We start from the raw sequence: 20,711 nt of genomic DNA on the forward strand, positions 1-20,711 counted from the left end.
CCTCCCATCCCACCCCACCCCAGCCAACAGTCCCTGGCTCTGCTACAGTACCAAAACCACGGAGCAGCAGCAGCCACAGCAATCAATATTGCTAAATATCACCCTAAAAGAGCCCCAGGTTGGGAAAGTCTTTCTCCACTCAGAAGGTTCCTCTGCTGCTGCAACTAAAGCCACTCAGTTACCAAGATGCTTTCGCACACTCAGCCCCATCCCCAAAAGAAGCAACGAGCCACAGCCGCCTGTCCCGAGTGCCCAGCGAGGAAGGGGATTAGGGAAAGACAAATCACTCTTGCTCCCAACAGGACTGTGTGGTGTAGAAGGATGCTGAGAGAGCAGGGGCATCCTGGGGACACGGGGTGCTGGCAAAGTTTGGGTCTCCCCAGAAGGAAGAGAAGGGGGTGCCTGAGTTGTGAGTGCCCCCCGCCTCCGCCCCCCACTCCCCGTGCTCATCCTGCAGGGAGCTGCCCCCAGGCTCCTGCTCCAACCACTGCTCCAACTGCGCTGGCTGCAAATGCCCTTCGCGGGCAGGCAGGAATCAGGACAAAAAGCCCCCAGGAACCAGCACGGCCACACTCCATGGTCACCCACAAAGCTTTCTTGAAGGCCATGGTGCTGTGCCTGGGCAGGGTGGGCTTGGGCAGGGCAGAGAGGGACATGTGCTGCTGCGGGATGGAGGAGAGGAGAGCGGGGAGTGTCTGCAGAAGGGCAGGGGCTGTCCGGGGCTGTGGTGGGGATGGAAGGGGGGCAGAGGGTGCAGGAGGTGCTGTCCCTCAGGCACAGTTCGGTTTCTTCTGTCTCCACCCAAAACAGGGTCGGATGATCTCTCCATTGAACAGGGCTGGTGGGAAAGTGAAGATCTCGACCCCACTGTCAGCATCGATGAAAGTCACCAGCCCCTGCGTGCAGTCCAGACAGACCCAGAATCTCCTGGGGACCCGGCCCAGGGACAGGGGAGGAGAGCTGAGAGACACAAAGTGCCCTTCCCAGTGCTGCACCCCCCAGATCCCTCCTGCAGGGCTCAGGTCCGCATCCCCCTTCCTGTCCACAGAGTCCCTGGCCACCCCCACAGCCCACCAGGAATCACCTCCCACATCCCCCTTCACCTCCACCCCCCAGCAGTGCCTCCCCTCCCTGAACCCCTCCTGGCCCAGCACACAGCACCGAGTGTCAAATCTCTCAGGGGTGTCGGGCAGGTCCTGCTGTGCTCTTCCCCTTCTCACACTTCTCCCATCCGCTGACAGGACAAGTTCAGGATGAGCCGAGTTTGGATCCAGGGTCACCACGTCTGCAGGGGACAGGAGGAGCCAGAGCATCAGGGGCAGAGCTGCGTCCTGGGCAGGGTTTGAGCACCCTGGGGCCAGGCTCTGCCCCGCGGGGCAGCACACGGGGCATCTCCTTCCTCCTAGAGATGCCCATGACGGGGCCGGCCCCAGCACGGCCACGGCCCAGCTGGGTCCCCTGGGAACAGGCAACGGTGGGGCTGCAGCCCCAGCAGGGAGGAGCAGCATGGGGAGGCAGTGGCTGGGTCTGGGCAGTGCACGGGCTCTCAGGGGGGTGGCAGAGGGCTCCTCTTGGCCCCAGGGATGCCACTCACAATGCCTTGGAAAGGCAAGAAAACAGGCTGGAGAACAGGCTAGTGCCCTGCTCGGGGGTGTCTGAGTCACCAAACACACCCAGGCACGGCCAGTCCCGGGCACTGCCCAGCCCAGATGCCCCTTGCACACAAGCACAGGGAGGAGAACCACCCAGAATGGCACTAAAATATGCAATTACCTGGATGATGGGGAAGCAGAAACTTTCTCCAGGCTAGAAGGAGAGACAAGAGCTGGTCACATCCCCCAGCCGGTCCCCAGCATCTCTGGGCAGGGGGAGGGTCCAGGCCTGGGCTGGTGTCCCCGAGCTGCCCACCCTGCCAGGCACATTGCCTTGGGCTTTCCCAGAGCCAGGGGCTGCAGGGATGGAGAGGACGGGCAAGGAGGGAAAGGGCCGAGCACAGAGTGCCTGGGACAGCACCCAAACCATGACAGAGCTCATGGAGACTCACCATTCAGTCCTGCAACTGTTGTCTCTGGAAAGCAAAACCAAAAGCAATAAGTGATCACAGGGGGCAGCTTCTCATGCCATGGCTGCTCCCACAGGAGTAGAAAGTGCTTGGGCAGATCCCCAACTGCTTCTTTTTGGTTGTGGGAAAAGACCACCTTGCTCCTGGGAAGGGCTCCCTGCCCTCCTATCCCCCCCGTCAGCCCACCCAGGCACTCTGGACTTAAGCCTGACTCAAAGATTGAAGGCTCAGCCTGCTTGAAGCTAACTGATTACTGGGAAAACATCAGGAAATTGCTGCTCCAGACTAAGGATCAGCAAGGCACAGCTTTGAGCAAGATTTTCACGACTGGGCAGAATAAGGAGACTGTTTGACCACGCCACCAAAGAGACAAGGGACATGAAGGGTGATGAGTGGAGGACATCCCTTTCCATCAGCACCAGTACAGGCGAGGGCAGACCTGTAGCTGGGTCTCTGCTCCCCACGTTAATCCCTATTTCTTTCCATGGGGCAGGACATGTCCCATGCCCAGTGCAGCCCCGGAGGTTTTGCTGGGGGAAGGGGCCAGAAGGACTCACCCAGCTCTCTCGACTGCAGCACTGAAAAGCAAAGCCAGAGGAAGAGGGAGTCAGGACAGCAGCTGGCTTCATCCCTGGGAACATCTCAAGAGGGTCTCTTGCACCTTCCCTCCAGCCAGAGATGGTCTGGCCATGCTCCCGGACCTCCCGCCTACACCCCACCATGTCCTTGTGCCCTTCCTTCCTTTGCCCAAAGAGCTTTTTGGTGAAGGCAAAACATTCTTCTGACACCACTTACCTTTCCTTCTCCACAGATAAGCAGCGAGGCCAAGGAACACAAGTGAAAGCACGAGGAGCACACCCACACCAACCATCCAGGGACGGGCATTGTGGAAAAAGGGAGCTGAGAAACCAAAACATTAGCAGGAAAAGGGATGGTTTTACAGTCCCGTGTTTGAGCAGAACAAAAAGACAAATGCCCCAAAGCTCTAGCTCACAAGCCCCTTGTCCTGGGAGCCCTGGCCTCAAGGGGACATAGTCCTCTCTCTCCCCTGCACATACCAATGCTCACCTGAAGCACACGAGGCTCCGGTTCTCTCGTGCACTAGAACTGATGTGAAGGTGCACACCCCTCCCGTGCCCCCACACCCCACACCTTGCACCGGGAACCCCAGATCAAAGCTGCTCAAAGCACCTGAGATGTGCAACGACGTCTCCTGCTCCTGGTTGAGGCGGCTGTTCCTGACCACGCAGGACCACTTCCCATGTCTGTTCCCATTGGACACAACAATGACATCTTCGATGCCAAACAGGCCCCTCGTATCAGAGCAATGTCCCTGGGAGACCGAGGGGAGATGCTGCCCATCGGGATCTTTCCACAGCACCTCCGGCTGTGGGTACCAGCCGGCCGATCGACACACCACCCGCATGCCTCCGTCCTCGTAAGCCTCCAGGGAGAGCTGAGGGACAGAGCCTGTGGCTGGGGAAGAGCCCGTGGTTGGGGTCAGTGTGGGATGGACTCAACTCAAAGGTGACGACCGAATCCGATAGCAGACACATCACAGGTCCCACCAGTGCTACAGGACCGGCCACCAAAACCACCCCAACTTGCACAGGAACTGCAAAGCATTGATGCCAAACAACCCCAGATCTCCCACAAAACAGCCCAGCAGAGCAAGACCCAGCTGCCGAGCTTCAGCACCTCAAGGCAGCATCAGCACCGACCCGTCTTTGTTCAAGAAGCCCCAACGCTTCCAGACCATGTGCCAGGTCTCCTACGGCACAAAGGGCAAAGCCAAAGCAAAGATCCAGCTGCTCAGAGCCAGGAAGACATCTCTTCCCAACTCCACCCCTAACAGCGTCAGGTCCCAGCCTTGGCTTGGCTGGCAGCCCCAGCTCTCAGCCCAAGGAGCTGCTCAGCACCTTGTCCCCACGGCCTTCACAACATCACCAGGACACCCTTCACAGGCACCGCACACACCCAGCGAAGCCACCACATCCATGCCGCTCTGCCCCAAAACCACCTCCAGCACCACCCGCGTGCTCCCTCCTGGGCAGGCACTGCAGGCAACAGCCCCCTCGCACCTCACCTCTTTCAACGGCTCCTGTCCTTCGACACCTCATCCACACACCTGAGGATGGGACAGAGCTCTGGAGGGACACACAAACCCAGGGACACGCGCACCAGCCCCTGCAAACACCACACCGGACACAAACCTGACACCTCCACATCCACCATAGCTTCTCCATAAGAGGCACCATCTGTCACAGTGCAGATGTACTGACCATCATCAGAGGGTCTCAACCCAGAGATTCGCAAGTCCAGGCGTCCACGGGAGAGACCATCTCTGACCAACTCTGTTCTCCCATCATATTCCTCCATCTGCTCCCTGTACAGGTCCTCTCCATTTCGGTAGTGGTGCACCGTTTCATAGACCTGGTGCCAGATCCACCTGATGTCCAAGCTTCGAGCATCCATGCTGGGGGACAAGTGACATGGCAGCACGACATACCGCCCCACGGTGACCTGGAGAGGGTGGTCTGGTCCCACCACGCTGAAGTCAGCTTGGTGATGGAGAAGGACACAGAGACATGGAGATTGCACCTACATTAATTTAGGGGCATTGCATGGCAAGGTGTGAGCTTGGCGTGACCTTGGTACACGCTCCGTCCCATGGGCGTTGCTTTGCCCTCCCTGTGGTCTAAAGACACTGGAGAAAGTGGAGATGGAGTGGGAGGACTGGAAGGAGAAGGAGGTTTCCTGGGAGTGGGAACGTGCTCCAGAAAACGACCTCCACCCCAGCCAGCCCTGCTGCAAGCCAGAAACGTTTGAGGGGAGCGGTGCAGGACGGGACCGAAGGTGCCCCCAGGGCAAGGCAAGCTCTGGGCTGTACTCCCCCCACCCCACGGCAGCTCCCCTGCCCCACAGCTGCCACCCAGAGTGGGAGAAACCCCCCGCCAGCCCTGCAGGATCCCTACCTGATCCCAGCCGCAGGACGTGGAGAGTCACCAAATAACTCAGGACGAGCCACATCTGCGTCTGGAGGTGGAGAAGAGGGAGGGGAAGGGTGGCAGAGGGAGGGCGATGGGGGGTTACAGCCACTGGAGTGGGGATGGGGAAGAAGGGCTGCACCTGCCCCCAAAGAGGCTCTGGAAATCCCACCAAACCACCTGCACCAGCACCCTGACGGCAGAACAAACCGTTGCTCCAGGGCAGGACAGGACCGCACACGGCTCCCCTGGTGCAGCCTCCTGCTCTGCCCCACTCCCCCTCACCAGCATTTATTCCAAATTCCCTGACAAGACTCTAAAGGAAAGGAAATATTCTAAATCCCCTGCGGAAAGGAAAGTCGCTCACCGGACGGGCACGAGGTGCAGGAGGCACCAGGCTGCCCAATAATTCCAACCTTTGTCTAGTTTCAGGTCCACAATTTCTAAATGTGGGGTGACTTCAGGCTCTATCCACCAGACAAGGAGCTGAGGTTTCACAACCACATATCCAAGTCCAGGGTCATAAAATCATCTTCCAAACACAAAACCAAAAGAGAAACCAACAGCGTCCCCACTCCCACCTGGATGGGAGCTGCTGAAGGTGGCTTTTCCCAGAGCTGCACCTCTCCCAGCAGCCTGTGCTGGGGAACAGCACTAGGCCAGGTTTGGCACCCAGAAATACCTGTTTCCTTTCCCAAAAAGGGCTGATTGTCTTGTGCATGAGCACTGTCGCTGCAGCAATGAGGAAACCCCCAACCAGACCCCAGGGAATTGTCCACCTGAGCCAGTTGCACTGGGTCCATCTCTTGGGGTTCTTTGGTGTTTCAGGACATTGGTGTGTTCCGGAGTGAAAGGCAGGAGCCCCTCAGTCGTAGGAAAGAGAAAAGGAGAAGAAGAAAGGCAAAAGAAGGCTGTTTGTTGGGGGTGATGGTGCAAAGCTTAGAGCTTCGTTGTGATGTTGGGCCATCCAGGAGGAGCCCAGCAGCGTCCCTGCAGCCCGACAACAGCCAGGAGCTCGTGGGGAGTGGGTGAGAAGGGGACAAGATGGGGGTGTGTGGGCTTGAAGTGTTGGGACATGCCAGCTGTGCCCTGTCCCTTTGCCCTGTCCCCTCGGGGACCTCAGATCCCAGGGGAGGACGTGTCCCCCGCTGTCCCCACCCTCCCATCCCCATGCAGGGGCAGCCCATCCCCCAGAGAAGGGGACACAGGGAGGTCCGAGGGGCTCCCAACTGTGCTGTTGCCGACTGACAGCTCCGTACAGTCCAGCCCCTCTGTTACATAGAGGGCCACCCCCCCACCTCTCCTGCCCTGCCTGTCTCTTCTGAAGAGCCTGTAACCATCCATCACAGCACACCAGTCGCAGGCCTCTTCCCACCAGGCTTCACTTATGCCAATGACGTCATAGCACTGGGACTGAGCCACGGCTTCTAGCTCTTCTTGCTTGTTCCTCATGCTGCGTGCATTGGTACAGAAGCATTTCAGATGTGCTTCCATGTACCCAGCACCTCGTGGAGCAGACAGAAGAATCTTACTAGCACACAGCCCCTCTGATTGTGGCCTGCCTTCCCATAGCTCGTCACTGGTGATGTGGTTACACTTCAGCTGGGCTACTGGTCTAACCCCCGTCTCTGACATGGTGCCCCATGGCTCATCTCTAGCAAGCCTGGTTCTATCCCCTTCCCCCTTCAGAGCTAGTTTAAAGCCCTCTCCACGAGCCCTGCCGACTCCTGGGCTAGAATTCTTTTCCCCCTCTGAGACAGGTGGACCCCATCTCTCGCCAGTAGGCCTGGTGCTGAATAGACCGCCCCGTGATCAAAAAACCCAAAATTCCACCGACGGCACCAGCCTCTGAGCCATGTGTAGATCAGGTGGGTTTTCCTGCTCCTTGCAGTGTTTATCCCTGCTACTGAAGGGATAGAGGAAAATACCACCTGTGCCCTCGCTCCTTGCACCAATCGCCCCAATGCACTAAAGCCCCTTTTGATGGCCCTCGGGCTTCTCCCTGTACCTTCATCGCTGCCGACCTGAAATACCAAAAACGGGTGATAGTCAGAGGGCCACACCAGGTCAGGGAGCTGCCTAGTAACGTCCCCGACCCGGGCCCCAGGGGGGCAGCAGACTTCCCCATGGGTAGGGTCAGGTCGGCATGTCGGCCCCTCCGTTCCCCTCAGAAGGGAGTCGCCTATGACAATGACCCTTCTTTTGTTCTTGGCAGAGGCAGTCATGAGGCGTGGGGACGACCGACTCCCTCTAGACAATCCGCTGGATGGGCTGTCACCCACGTTCTCATTTTCCTGTCCCTCAAGTTCCAGGGCCACAAACCTGTTCCGTAGGGGCACCTGGGAGGGCAACGTAGGCTGGGAGGAGATCTGCCTGGCTCCGCCACCCTCCAGTAGCAGCGATAGGCTCAGGCACTCCCTGCAGCCAGAGACTTGGACAGCCGCATGTTTACGTGGGCGCTCGGTTTGGGTCGCCATGTTCTTTCTGGCGACAGCTTTCAGCCGGGTGGAGACCATGGCTAGGTCTAGTGCTTCTGGGAGGGTGATGGCCGTTAGGCGAGCTGGCCTCTTGAGAGGAGATGGGGACTGTGCCCTACCCGCTCGCCCTGCCTATGCAAACTGCCGCACCACGCCCTTCTGACACACCACATCCTGTTTGCTGCGCTCCAGGTTGCTCGCGCTCCCTGGGGGGTACTCTTGGATGTGAGGGGGTTTGGCCACCAAAACTCTTGTCCCTGCCCACGCTGAGTCAGAGCTGCTGCACATCAGCCCCATGAAAGAGAGCAGTGGACAGTAGTGTGTCCTCTTGACAAGTTGTGGCACCCTCTCAGCAACCTCTTGGATCTTGGCTCCCGGAAGGCAGCGTACCTCTCGTGACTCCCTGTCAGGTCGGCAGATGGGCGCCTCGGTGCCCTTTAGCAGAGAGTCACCCACTACGAGCACTCGTCATTTCTTTTTACGGTCCCCACTGTGTGCTGCTGGTACAGTTTCTCCTTGCACGCCTTGCTCGTGGGTGTCTATAGCTGTTAAAGCTTCATATCTGGTTTTGGTTGTGAAGCTGGAGGGTGGAGACTGAAGCAGAGTCCTGCTTTTGTGGGTCAGCAGGGTCCAAGGTGCCTCATTCTCAGCGGTGCCCACTACAGGTACTTGGTTATGGAACCACCCATCTATCTCCATCTCAGCCCGTCTAACACTGCGCAGCCTTTTCACTGTTTCCTGCAACTCGGACACCTGACGCAACGGGTCATCAACCTGTGCACACCTCGTGCAGGTACGGACCTTTTCACCAGGAGAGGGGTCTGGGCACTCCCTGCAACCTACCGCCTGGCCTGAAGTCTCCTTCCTTACCACTTTCATCTGGGTGGATGCATCAGACATCTCAGGGGAGATGTTCTCTGTAGGAACCCAGCTGGACCTAGAGATTGCTGCCTGAGAAATGTGGCCAGTACTCTGTCTCCGTACTGACTCGTTGAGTGTGGCCAGTGCCCTGTGGGGGTGGCTACAGTGATGGCTGCGGAGGTAAACCCCTCTGGGCTGCTGCGTTATGTCATCAGGACCTTGGTGCCTGGGCTGAGCCCTGTCACGTAGATGTCCAAGAGGCATGTTCCTGGAGAACATCAACACAAGGACCATGTAGACCGGGTGGCTAAAACTGGAGTGGCTCGGGTAGACCTGGAGTGAGAACATCGTTGTGAGCTGTTCACGGTTCTGTGGGACACTGGGGGAAGAGACACTATGGATGGGTGGGCTCACGATGGAGGGGTGGACCTGACCTGGCAGAAATGACCGAAGGGCAATTGCATGGCTTCAGCACCTGAGACCCCGCAGTCGGGCCAGGCCCCCATGACCCAGCCGGCTGCTGTCTGAAGCAATTTTGCTTTATTCCATCCAAATTTCTGTCTCAAAGTGGGCAGAGCAGCCCCCTGGCCACCCCATTGCTGCCCCCATCCCTGCACCCCTATTTCAGCCCCCCATCCCTGCAGCCCCTTCCCCCCCACCCAAGCTCTGGGGTGCCCCAATACATCCTGGGTACAAACAGAAGGATTTATTTCGAACTCTGTGTCCCGTGGCCAGCCCTGCTGGGTACCAGTGGCACCCGGTGGAACCTGCTGGCCCCCTTGGTCACCATCACGCAGCAGGGACGTGGCAGCATGCCCAGCTGGGTGCCTGCACTCCCCCATCACAGCTCTAACAGGTCTTTGTCACAGCTTTTGCTGTCCCCATCCCATCTCTTAGTGTCCACATCCCTGCTCTTGGTGTCCCCATCCTGGTTTGTGGTGTCCTCATTGCAGCTTCCAGTGTCTCCATTCCATCTCTTAGTGTCCCCAACCCATCTTGTGGTGTCTCCATCCCTGTCCCTCACGTCCCCATCCTGGTATGTGGTGTCCCCATCCCACCTCTTGGTGTCCCCATCCGTGTCCTCAGGGACATCATCCCTGCCCCCAGTATCCCCATCCCTTGGTGTCCCCATCCTGGCATCTGGTGTCCCCAGCTTCAGCTCCTGCTGTCCTTCACCCTCCTTCCCCGTGTCCCCGTCCCCTGCTCTCCCCCCTCCTCCCCCACCCTGCAGCAGGTGCCAGTAGTGGCTACCTGGGCGCAGGAGCTCCCTGGGGGATCCCAGTTCATGCAGTCGTCCCCTCTCCAGCACAGCCACCCACTGTGCCCCCATGGCCAGGGCCACCTGCCCCATCATGAGCAGCACCGCACACCTGGTCCTGCTGGCTCTGAAGATCTCCTGCTCCACCTGCAGTGGGTGACATCATCAGTGGGGACCCCCGGGTGTGGGGACACAGGGAGCAGAGACCCAGGGGACATGGGGATTGTGACCAAGGGGACATGGGGACCAAGGGCACATGGGGAGTGAGGATCCAGAGAACACGGAGAGCAGGGACCCAGGGGACATTGGACGGAGGGACCTGGGGAACACTGGGAGTTAAGACCAAGGGGAGATGGAGACCTGGGACTGGGGGGCTGCTGAGAGAGGGACCCAGGGGACATGGGGACACCAGGGGACACCAGGACTGGAGGCCAAGGCAACCCAGGCAGCAGGGACCCAGGGGAGACTGGAACTGGGGACCAAGGGGACTCAGGGGCCAGGGACAGAGAGGACACTGAGATGTGGGGACCCAGGAGATGATGGAAAGAGGAGACCCAGGGGGACCCCCAGGCACTGGGGTGCTGCTGGACAGGGTGATCGAGGGGACACGGGTGTCACCTCCCACCTGCAGCTGGCTCTCTGCATCCAGGGCGCTGGTGGGCTCATTGAGGAGGAGGACACGAGGATCCCTCACCAGGGCACCAGCGATGGCCACCCCCTACCACTGTCCCCCAGAGTGCTGCTCCCCCAGCTCATCCGCTTCTGCGCAAAACGTGGGTCAGTGTGGGGATATGGGGACACGGGGACAGGGAGGGGGAGGGGCACCTCCTACCTGTCTTATAGCCCCGGGGCAGGCGGGTGATAAAGGTGTGGGCACCTGCATGGGTGGCTGCCACTGTCACCTGCGCCGGGCTCCAGCTTTCCGGCCCATAGGTGATGTTGGCATGGAGAAGAGCACCGGCTCCTGGGGGACGATGGCCACCTGTGGCACAGGGAACGGCTGGGGACACAGTGTGGATGTGGGGAGGACATGGTGTGGAAGTGGGGTTATGTGGTGGGGACGTGGCTGGGGACACTGCAGGGACGTGGTGGGGATGGCTGGGGACATAGAACCATAGCATCTCCACTTGGCCATCGAGCCATTGACCACACCTCTTTCAGTGCGACCATCCAGCCAATGCCTTATCCACCGAGTGGTCCATCCATCGAATCCATGTCTCTCCAATTTAGACACAAGGATGTCATGTGGGTCACTGTCAAATGCCTTGCACAAGTCCAGCTAGATGACGTCAGTCACTCTCCCTTATCCACCAACACTGTAACCCCATCATAGAAGGCCACCAAATGTGTCAGGCACGATTTGCCCTTGGTGAAGCCACATTGGCTGTCACCAGTCACCTCCTTATTTTCCATGTGCCTGAGCATGGTTTCCAGGAGGATCTGCTCCATCATCTGGCCAGGCACGGAGGTGAGACTGACAGTCTCAGACTCTCAGTCTTTTCTTCTCCAGACTAAACAGCCCCAGCTCTCTCAGCCTTTCCTCAGACCAGAGATGCTCCAGTCCCTTCATCACCCTCGTAGCCCTCCAGTAGAGCCTCTCCAGTAGCTCCCCGTCTGTCTTGAACTGGGGAGCCCAGAACTGGACACAGAACTCCAGATGTGGCCTCACCAGGGCAGAGTAGAGGGGGAGGAGAACCTCCCTCGACCTGCTGGCCACACTCTTCTTAATGTACCCCAGGATACCATTGGCCTTCTTGGCCACGAGGGTACACTGCTGGCTCATGGAGAGCTTGTTGTCCACCAGGACTCCCAGGTCCTTCTCCACAGAGCTGCGTCCCAGCAGGTCAACCCCTCACCTCTACTGGTGCCTGGGGTTATTCCTCCCCTACACTTGTCCTTGCAGAATTTCGTTTGGGTCCTCTCTGCCCAACTCTCCAGCCCGTCCAGAACTCGCTGAATGGCAGTGTAGCCTTCTGCTGTGTCGGCCACTCCTCCCAGTTGTGTATCATCAGCAAAGTTGCTGAGGGTCCACTCTGTCCCCTCATCCAGGCCCTTGATGAATATGTTGAATAAGACCAGACCAAGCACTGACCCTTGGGGCACACCACTAGCTACAGGCTTCCAACTAGACTCTGTGCTGCTTACCACAACCCTCTGGGCTCTGCCATTGAGCCAGTTCTCACCCCACCTGTCCTGGTTTCAGCTGAGAGAGGGTTAATTGTCTTCACAGTAGCTAGTATGGGGCTATGGTTTGGATTTGTGCCGGAAGCAGTGTTGATAACAGAGAGATGTTTTTGTTATCTGGAGCTGTTGTTGTTGAGCAGTGCTTCCCCAGAGCCAAGGCCTTTGCTGGTTCTCGCACGGCCCCGCCAGCGGGATGGCTGGGGGTGCCCAAGGAGTTGGGAGGGGACACAGCCAGGACAGCTGACCCCATGGACCAAAGGGATATTCCATCCCATATGATGTCATGCTCAGTTTATAAGGGGCTGGGGGAAGGGGAGAAGCAGGAGGTGGGGGACAGCGGCGTTCGGAGCGATGGCTTTTGTCTTCCCAAGTCACCGTTACATCTCCTGCTTTCCTGGAGATGGCTGAACAGCTGCCTGAGATGGGAAGTGGGGAATGAACTCCTTGGTTTGCTTTGCTTGTGCGCCTGGCTTTTGCTTTCCCTATTAAACTGTCTTTATCTCATCCCACGAGTTTTCTCCTTTTCACTCTTCCAATTCTCTCCTCCATCCCTATGGAGGGGACTGAGCAAGTGGCTGCGAGGTGCTCAGCTGCCGGCTGGGGTAAAACCACGACATTGCCCAAAACCAGGGATGGATGATCTCTCCATTGAACAGGGCTGGTAGGAAAGTGAAGATCTCGACCCCACTGGTGGCATCAATGAAAGTCACCAGCCCCTGTGTGCAGTCCAGACAGACCCAGAATCTCCTGGGGACCTGGCCCAGGGACAGGGGAGGAGAGCTGAGAGACACAAAGTGCCCTTCCCAGTGCTGCACCCCCCAGATCCCTCCTGCAGGGCTCAGGTCCGCATCCCCCTTCTTGTCCACAAAGTCCCTGGCCACCCCCACAGCCCACCAGGAATCACCTCCCACCTCCCCCTTCACCTCCACCCCCCAGCAGTGCCTCCCCTCCCTGAACCCCTCCTGGCCCAGCACCCCGAAAGGGGCCAAACATTGCCTTACCATCCCTCTCGACCAAAATCAGCATCCAGCCTCCAAACTGTAAATGTCGAGGCCCTACTCCCAGGCCAAAGGTGCCAGCCCCAAAATGGGTGCCTGGCCTCAAACCTCCCTCAGCAGCCCTCGCACAGACCCGCTCACACTGGGGCTGCGGTCTCGCCTAGCCGAGCAAGGGCTCAACATATAGTCCTACGTCCCTCTCGACCAAAATCAGCGTCCACCCTCAAAACTGTAAACGTCGAGGCCCTGCTCCCAGGCCAAAGGTGCCAGCCCCAAAAGGGATGCCTGGCCTCAAACCTCCCTCACCGGCCCTCGCACGGCCCCACTCACATTGGGGCTGCGGGCTCATCTAGACCCCAAAAGGGACCGAGAATCACCTTAACATCCCTCTTGCCCTTGTCCCGATCCAACGTTGGGGAGCTTTCAATACGATCCCAAGACCGAGATTAAGACACAAACGAGGTCAAATGCCGTATATAGGAAACGGTTTGTATTATGAAAAAATTAAAAAAAAAAAAAAGTTAAAGTTAACTGACAAGAGCAATAGGACAGAGCAGAAAAGAAAGGCAGAAAACCAACCAAGACTCTGGGATAAAATCACAATAGTCACTGCCATGGATCCACAGCGTCTCAGGGGTCCAAATCTCTCGTTCTGCAATGGTGGACAAAGGCGCAGATCCACAGCGTCTTGTGGGGAAATTCACAGACACCCCCATCTTGGCAGTTCCCTTTTATACTGGTGTAGATTTTCATAACGGCACGTGAGACATGGCTCTGTGTTTTCACGACGGCATGTGTGACACGGCTCCACGTTCATGAACATGCTCACACACTTCTTGCAATTCCAGCCCTGTTTTTCATGTAACTGTCATCTGACTAAGTGGTCCATAACCCCAAAGGGCGTGTTTCGTAGGTTGAAAGTCTCTACGACCCAGCAATCGTCCTTATCCCACTCAGTAGCTGGAGGGGTTTTCTGCTTGAGCAAGCGATCTTTGAGACAAATGTTCTAACAGTCCGGTCTCTCACAGGGCCGAGCACACAGCACCCGGGACAGCACCCAAACCATGACAGAGCTCACAGACACTCACCCTTCAGTCCTGCAACTGTTGTCTCTGGAAAGCAAAACCAAAAGCACTAAGTGATCAGAGGGGACAGCTTCTCATGCCATGGCTGCTCCCACAGGAGCAGAAAGTCCTCAGGGAGACCCCCAACTCCTTCTCTGGGGAGTAGGAAAAGACCACCTTGCTCCTGGGAAGGGCTCCCTGCCCTCCTATCTCCCCGTCAGCCCACCCAGGCACTCTGGACTTAAGCCTGACTCAAAGATTGAAGGCTCAGCCTGCTTGAAGCTAACTGAATACTGGGAAAACTTCTGGAAATTGCTGCTCTAGATGAAGGATCGGCAAGGCACAGCTTCGAGCAAGGTTTTCACGACTGGGCAGAATAAGGAGACTGTTTGACCGTGCCACCAAAGAGCCAAGGAACATGAAGGGCGAAGAGTGGAGGACATCCCTTTCCATAAGTACCAGCGTGGGAGAGGGCAAAGCTGCAGCTCAGTCTCTAGTCCTCATGTTGATCCCCGTTTCTTTCATGGGGCAGGACATGTCCCGTGCCCAGTGCAGCCCACACCCCCAGAGCTCTCCTGCCCCATTTTGGGCTCCGTCAACCCAGATGAATGGCCAGAGAATGGTGAAGAGCCATCCAAACCCAAGTCCCTCCCAGGGGGGCTCCTTTGCCAGGAGGTTTTGCTGGGGGAAGGGGCCAGAAGGACTCACCCAGCTCTCTGGACTGCAGCACTGAAAAGCAAAGGCAGAGGAAGAGGGGGTCAGGACAGCAGCTGGCTTCATCCCTGGGAACATCTCAAGAGGGCCTCTTGGACCTTCCCACCAGACAGAGATGGTCTGGCCATGCTCCCTGTCCTCCTGCCCACACCCCAACTTGTCCTTGTGTCCTTCCTTTTTTTGCCCAAAGAGCTTTTTGGTGAAGGCAAAACATTCTTCTGGCACCACTTACCTTTCCTTCTCCACAGATAAGCACCGAGGCCAAGGAACACAACTGAAAGCACAAGGGGCACCCCCACACCAACCATCCAGGGACGGGCATTGTGGAAAAAGGGAGCTGAGAAACAAAACCATCAGCAGGAAAAGGGATGGTTTTAGAGTCCCGTGTTTGAGCAGAAGAACAAACAGAGAAATGCCCCAAAGCTCTAGCTCACAAGCCCCTTGTCCTGGGAGCCCTGGCCTCAAGGGGACATAGTCCTCTCTCTCCCCTGCACATACCAATGCTCACCTGAAGCTCACGAGGCTCCGGTTCTCTCGTGTGCTAAAACTGATGTGAAGGTGCACACCCCTCCTGTGCCCCCACACTCCACACCTTGCACCGGGAACCCCAGATCAAAGCTGCTCAAAGCACCTGAGATGTGCAGGGACGTCTCCTGCTCCTGGTTGAGGCGGCTGTTCCTGACCACGCAGGACCAGTTCCCAAGTCTGTTCCCATCGGTCACAACGATGACATATTCGATGCTAAATAGGCCCCTCGTATCCGAGGAATGTCTCTGGGAGGCCGAGGGGAGATGCTGCCCATCGGGATCTTTCCACAGCACATCTGGCTGTGGGTACCAGCCGGCCGATCGACACACCACCCGGATGCCTCCGTCCTCGTAAGCCTCCAGGGAGAGCTGAGGGACAGAGCCTGTGGCTGGGGAAGAGCCCGTAGTTGGGGTCAGTGTGGGATGGACTCAACTCAAACACGACGACTGAATCCAATAGCAGACACATCATGGGTCCCACCAGGGTTGCAGAACCGGCCCCCAAAAATACACCAACCTGTGCAGGAACTGCAGAGCATTGATGCCAAACAACCCCAGATCTCCCACAAAACAGCCCGGCAGAGCAAGACCCAGCTGCCGAGCTTCAGCACCTCAAGGCAGCGTCTGCACCGAACCATCTTCATTCAAGAAGCCCCAACACTTCCAGACAACGTGCCAGGTTGCCTACGGCACAAAGGGCAAAGCCAAAGCAAAGATCCAGCTGCTCAGAGCCAGGAAGAGATCTCTTCCCAACTCCACACCTAACAGCGTCAGGTCCCAGCCTTGGCTTGGCTGGCAGCCCCAGCTCTCAGCCCAAGGAGCTGCTCAGCACATTGTCCCCAGGGTCTTCACACCATCACCAGGACACCCTTCACAGGCACCGCACACACCCAGCAAAGCCACCACAGCCATGCTGCTCTGCCCCAAAAACACCTCCAGCACCACCTGCGTGCTCCCTCCTGGGCAGGCACTGCAGGCAACAGCCCCCTCGCACCCCACTTCTTTCAACGGCTCCTCTCCTTCGGCACCTCATCCACACACCTGAGGATGGGACAGAGCTCTGGGAAGGACACACAAACCCAGGGACACCCGCACCAGCCCCTGCAAACACTGCACCCACCACAAACCTGCCACCTCCAGCTTCACCGTAGCTTCTCCATAAGAGGCACCATCTGTCACAGTGCAGATGTACTGACCATCATCAGAGGGTCTCAACGCAGAGATTCGCAAGTCCAGGCGTCCACGGGAGAGACCATCTCTGACCAACTCTGTCCTCCCAACATATTCCCTCAGCTGTTCACTGTACAGGTCCTCTCCATTTCGGTAGTGGTGCACCGTTTTGGAGAACCGGGGCCGGATCCACCTGATGTCCAAGCTTCGAGCCTCCACGCTGGGGGACAAGTGACATGGCAGCACGACATACTGCCCCACAGTGACCTGGAGAGAGTGGCCTGGTCCCACCACGCTGAAGTCAGCTTGGTGATGGAGAAGGACACAGAGACACAGAGATTGTGCCTACGTTAATTTAGGGGCATTGCATGGCAAGGGGTGAGCTTGGCGTGACCTTGGTGCACGCTCCATCCCACGGGCGTTGCTTTGCCCTCCCCATGGTCCAAAGACAGTGGAGAAAGTGGAGAGGGAGTGGGAGGACTGGAAGGAGAAGGAGGTTTCCTGGGAGCGGGAACGTGCTCCAGAAAACGACCTCCACCCCAGCCAGCCCTGCTGCAAGCCAGAAACGTTTGAGGGGAGCGCTGCAGGACGGGTCTGAAGATGCCCCCAGGGCAAGGGACGTATTGCAGAAAGAGCCCAAGGGAAAGCAAAACCCATGTGGGGCCCAGCTCTGGGCTTGGCTCCCCTCACCCCATGGCAGCTCCCCTGCCCCACACGCAGCCACCCGGAGTGGGCAAAACCCCCCGCCAGCCCTGCAGGATCCCTACCTGATCCCAGCCGCAGGACGTGGAGAGTCACCAAATAACTCAGAAGGCCCCCGGGGCTCGCGGGGAGCCACATCTGCATCCGGAGCTGGAGAAGAGGGAGGGGAAGGGAGGCAGAAGGAGAGCAATGGGGGGTTTTCTAGAGCTGCTGGAGAGGGGATGGGGAAGAAGGGCTGCATGTGCCCCCAAAGAGGCTCCGGAAATCCCACCAAACCACCTGCACCAGCACCCCAACGGTGGAACAAACCGTTGCTCCAGGGCAGGAAGGGACCGCACACAGCTCCCCGGTGCAGCCCCCTGCTCTGCCCCACTCCCCCTCACCAGCATTTATTCCAAATCCCTGACAAGACTCTAAAGGAGAGGAAATATTCTAAATCCCCTGTGGAAAGAAAACTCACTCACCGGACGGGCACGAGCTGCGGGAGGCACCAGGCTGCCCAGTAAATCCAACCTTTGTGTAGTTTCAGGTGCAGAATTCCTGCCTGTGCGAGTGACTTCAGTCTCCTTCCCCCATGCAATGAGCTGAGGTTCCGTATTTTCAACACTGATGTTCGAAAACCTTCTGACCACAAAAAAGCAAAAATAGTGATGTGAGTTTCACATATTCAAATTATGCAAATTATCTGCGTCCTGATGAGGGGGAGTGAGCGAGCAGCTGCGTGGTGCCCATCTGCTGGCTGGAGTAAAAACACGACACCACCCAAAACCAGGGATGGATGATCTCTGCATTGAATGAGGCTGGTGGCAAAGTGAAGATCTCAACCCCACTGGTGGCATCGATGAAAGTCACCAGCCCCTGTGTGCAGTCCAGACAGACCCAGAATCTCCTGGGGACCCGGCCCAGGGACAGGGGAGGAGAGCTGAGAGACACAAAGTGCCCTTCCCAGTGCTGCACCCCCCAGATCCCTCCTGCAGGGCTCAGGTCCGCATCCCCCTTCCTGTCCACAGAGTCCCTGGCCACCCCCACAGCCCACCAGGAATCACCTCCCACCTCCCCCTTCACCTCCACCCCCCAGCAGTGCCTCCCCTCCCTGAACCCCTCCTGGCCCAGCACACAGCACCGAGTGTCAAATGTCTCAGGGGGGTCGGGCAGGTCCTGCCGTGCTCTTCCCCTTCTCACACTTCTCCCATCCGCTGACAGGACAAGTTGGGAATGAGCCGAGTTTGGCTGATTGGGGATTTCAAAGTGAAAACGTCCAGCCCCTGCTCCCAGGCCAAAGGTGCCAGCCCCAAAAGGGATGCCTGGCTGAGACCTTCCTCAGCGGCCCTCGCACAGCCCCACTCCCATTGGGGCTGCGGCCTCCCCTCACCACCCAACAGCCCCCGACGTCTCTCCCTCCCCAACAGTCCTGTCCATACAGGTCAGAACTTAGAGATCAGAGAGGGAAGCCAGCAGACAGCCACAGGGCAAAGGACCTTGGAAGAGCCCTGGGGGGCAGAGCAGAGGGACACACTGCAGACAGAGACAGCTTGCTGCACAGACACAGAGGCAGAAATGCATTTGTCAGAAGCCATGAGGGCAGAATGAAATCCCAGCAGGTGGGGTAGCAGAACAGGAGAGGCAGAGAAAGGCCAAGTGGAAGGCAGCAGGGTACAGGGCAGCATTGGCAGAAGAGCAACGATCTTGGGGGATCCGGCCAGGTGGAAAGGGAGCTGGAGGCAGGGAGAGGAAGGAGGCAGGCAGAGATCTGGAGAAGCACGGCAGGGATGGGCCCGCACACATGACTCACCCCACCTCCTGGCACCCACGGGAGACCTTCAGCACCCCGAGGCCTCTCTCTGCCTCCGCCCCTTGCTCCTCCACAGTGCCGGCTGCCCGACCCTCGCCCACCCAGGAGCAGGTGGCGGGTGCCTCCACACTCCTCTCCCACCAGGCTTCCCGGACGCACAGCAGCTCACACGCGCGACCGACGGAGGCACCGAGCTCCCGGCGCTGTGTGCTGGTGGTGCGTGAAGTCAGGCATTGCTGGGAGGGATCCTTCCTTGCCACGGGGACGGGCTGCTCCTTGCTGGAGGCTGCTGCCTGTGGCGGAAGCCCCTTCCCTTCCCTTTTCCCTTCCCCATTCCCTTCCCTTCTCCCTTCCCTTCCCTTCCCTTCCCTCCTAGGCCAGCTGGCAAGGGCAGGCAAGGGCAGGCAGCCCCCTCCCCAGCTAGAGCCCTTGGCCCAGCAGGGCCAGCCCCAGCCTCAGGGGCTGCACAAAGAGCTGCCCTGGCCCTTGCCCACCTCCAGCCTTTGGAAAACCTGGGCTGCCCAGCCCCAGCCTCATGGCACCCACCTGGGCTGCCCAGCCCCAGCACACAGCTGGGAAGCTTTGTTCCTTCAGGCACATCACAAAGTCGAGCAGGGACTTGGCTACAACACTCAGTGCCCAAAGTTTCCACCATGAAACCTCCCTCAGCGGCACTTTCACAGCCCCACTGACACCGGGGCTGCAGACTCACCCAGCCGCCTAAACAGTCCTAACAACGCCTTATGTCTGTCTGGCTGTCTACCAGAGTCCAGCTTCAAAAGAGGGCAGGGGGAGCAGAAGGATGGCCCAGAAACCCCCCAGGTCAGTGCAGTGGGGGATCTCGGCCCCAGCCCCGGCCATCCTCCACCCGTTACCTACAGGGATGTGGCATCACCGGGAGAGGGTCCGAGCATCGGTACCGGCTGCGAGCACCCAGGCTGCCTGGGCTCTACTTTGTTCTTCATTCCCGCAGCCCCAGTCCCTGCTTCTTGTGTGTCCCCCACCCCTTCTCATGCCCTGCCGGGTTCGGCTACCCTTCCACCCCACTCCCGGCACCCTCCCACCCCACCCCACCCCAGCCAACAGTCCCTGGCTCTGCTACAGTACCAAAACCACGGAGCAGCAGCAGCCACAGCAATCAATATTGCTAAATATCACCCTAAAAGAGCCCCAGGTTGGGAAATTCTTTCTCCACTCAGAAGGTTCCTCTGCTGCTGCAACTAAAGCCACTCAGTTACCAAGATGCTTTCGCACACTCAGCCCCATCCCCAAAAGAAGCAACGAGCCACAGCCGCCTGTCCCGAGTGCCCAGCGAGGAAGGGGATTAGGGAAAGACCAATCACTCTTGCTCCCAACAGGACTGTGTGGTGTAGAAGGATGCTGAGAGAGCAGGGGCATCCTGGGGACAGGGGGTGCTGGCAAAGTTTGGGGGTGCCCAGAAGGAAGAGAAGGGGGTGCCTGAGTTGTGAGTGCCCCCCGCCTCCGCCCCCCACTCCCCGTGCTCATCCTGCAGGGAGCTGCCCCCAGGCTCCTGCTCCAACCACTGCTCCAAGTGCGCTGGCTGCAAATGCCCTTCGCGGGCAGGCAGGAATCAGGACAAAAAGCCCCCAGGAACCAGCACGGCCACACTCCATGGTCACCCACAAAGCTTTCTTGAAGGCCATGGTGCTGTGCCTGGGCAGGGTGGGCTTGGGCAGGGCAGAGAGGGACATGTGCTCCTGCGGGATGGAGGAGAGCGAGGAGTGTCTGCAGAAGGGCAGGTCTGGACCAGAAATGGCTCCCCTGGTGCAGAACCCTGCTCTGCCCCACTTCCCCTCTCCAGCATTTATTCCAACTTCGTTACAACACTCTAAAGGAAAGGAAATATTCTAAATCCCCTGCAGAAAGAAAAGTCACTCACTAGACAGGCACGAGC

General features: G+C 58.3%; 1 protein-coding gene across 1 annotated transcript; it reads right to left on the bottom strand.

Annotated features, from left to right (window-relative positions):
* Nucleotides 1–2,030: 2,030 nt before the first annotated feature.
* LOC129198248 (butyrophilin-like protein 2) lies at nucleotides 2,031–16,713 on the bottom strand. Its single transcript, XM_054807400.1, has 10 exons — nucleotides 16,707–16,713; nucleotides 16,279–16,607; nucleotides 15,289–15,525; nucleotides 10,548–10,627; nucleotides 7,058–7,073; nucleotides 5,038–5,098; nucleotides 4,276–4,623; nucleotides 3,784–3,833; nucleotides 3,254–3,542; nucleotides 2,031–2,068 (listed from the first exon to the last, which is right to left on the bottom strand). Exons 1-10 carry the CDS (start codon nucleotides 16,711–16,713, stop codon nucleotides 2,031–2,033), a joined length of 1,455 nt encoding a protein of 484 aa, XP_054663375.1.
* Between the last annotated feature and the right edge of the window lie 3,998 nt (nucleotides 16,714–20,711).

This window comes from Grus americana, chromosome 32, assembly GCF_028858705.1.
Source record: "Grus americana isolate bGruAme1 chromosome 32, bGruAme1.mat, whole genome shotgun sequence".
NCBI lineage: Eukaryota > Metazoa > Chordata > Aves > Gruiformes > Gruidae > Grus > Grus americana.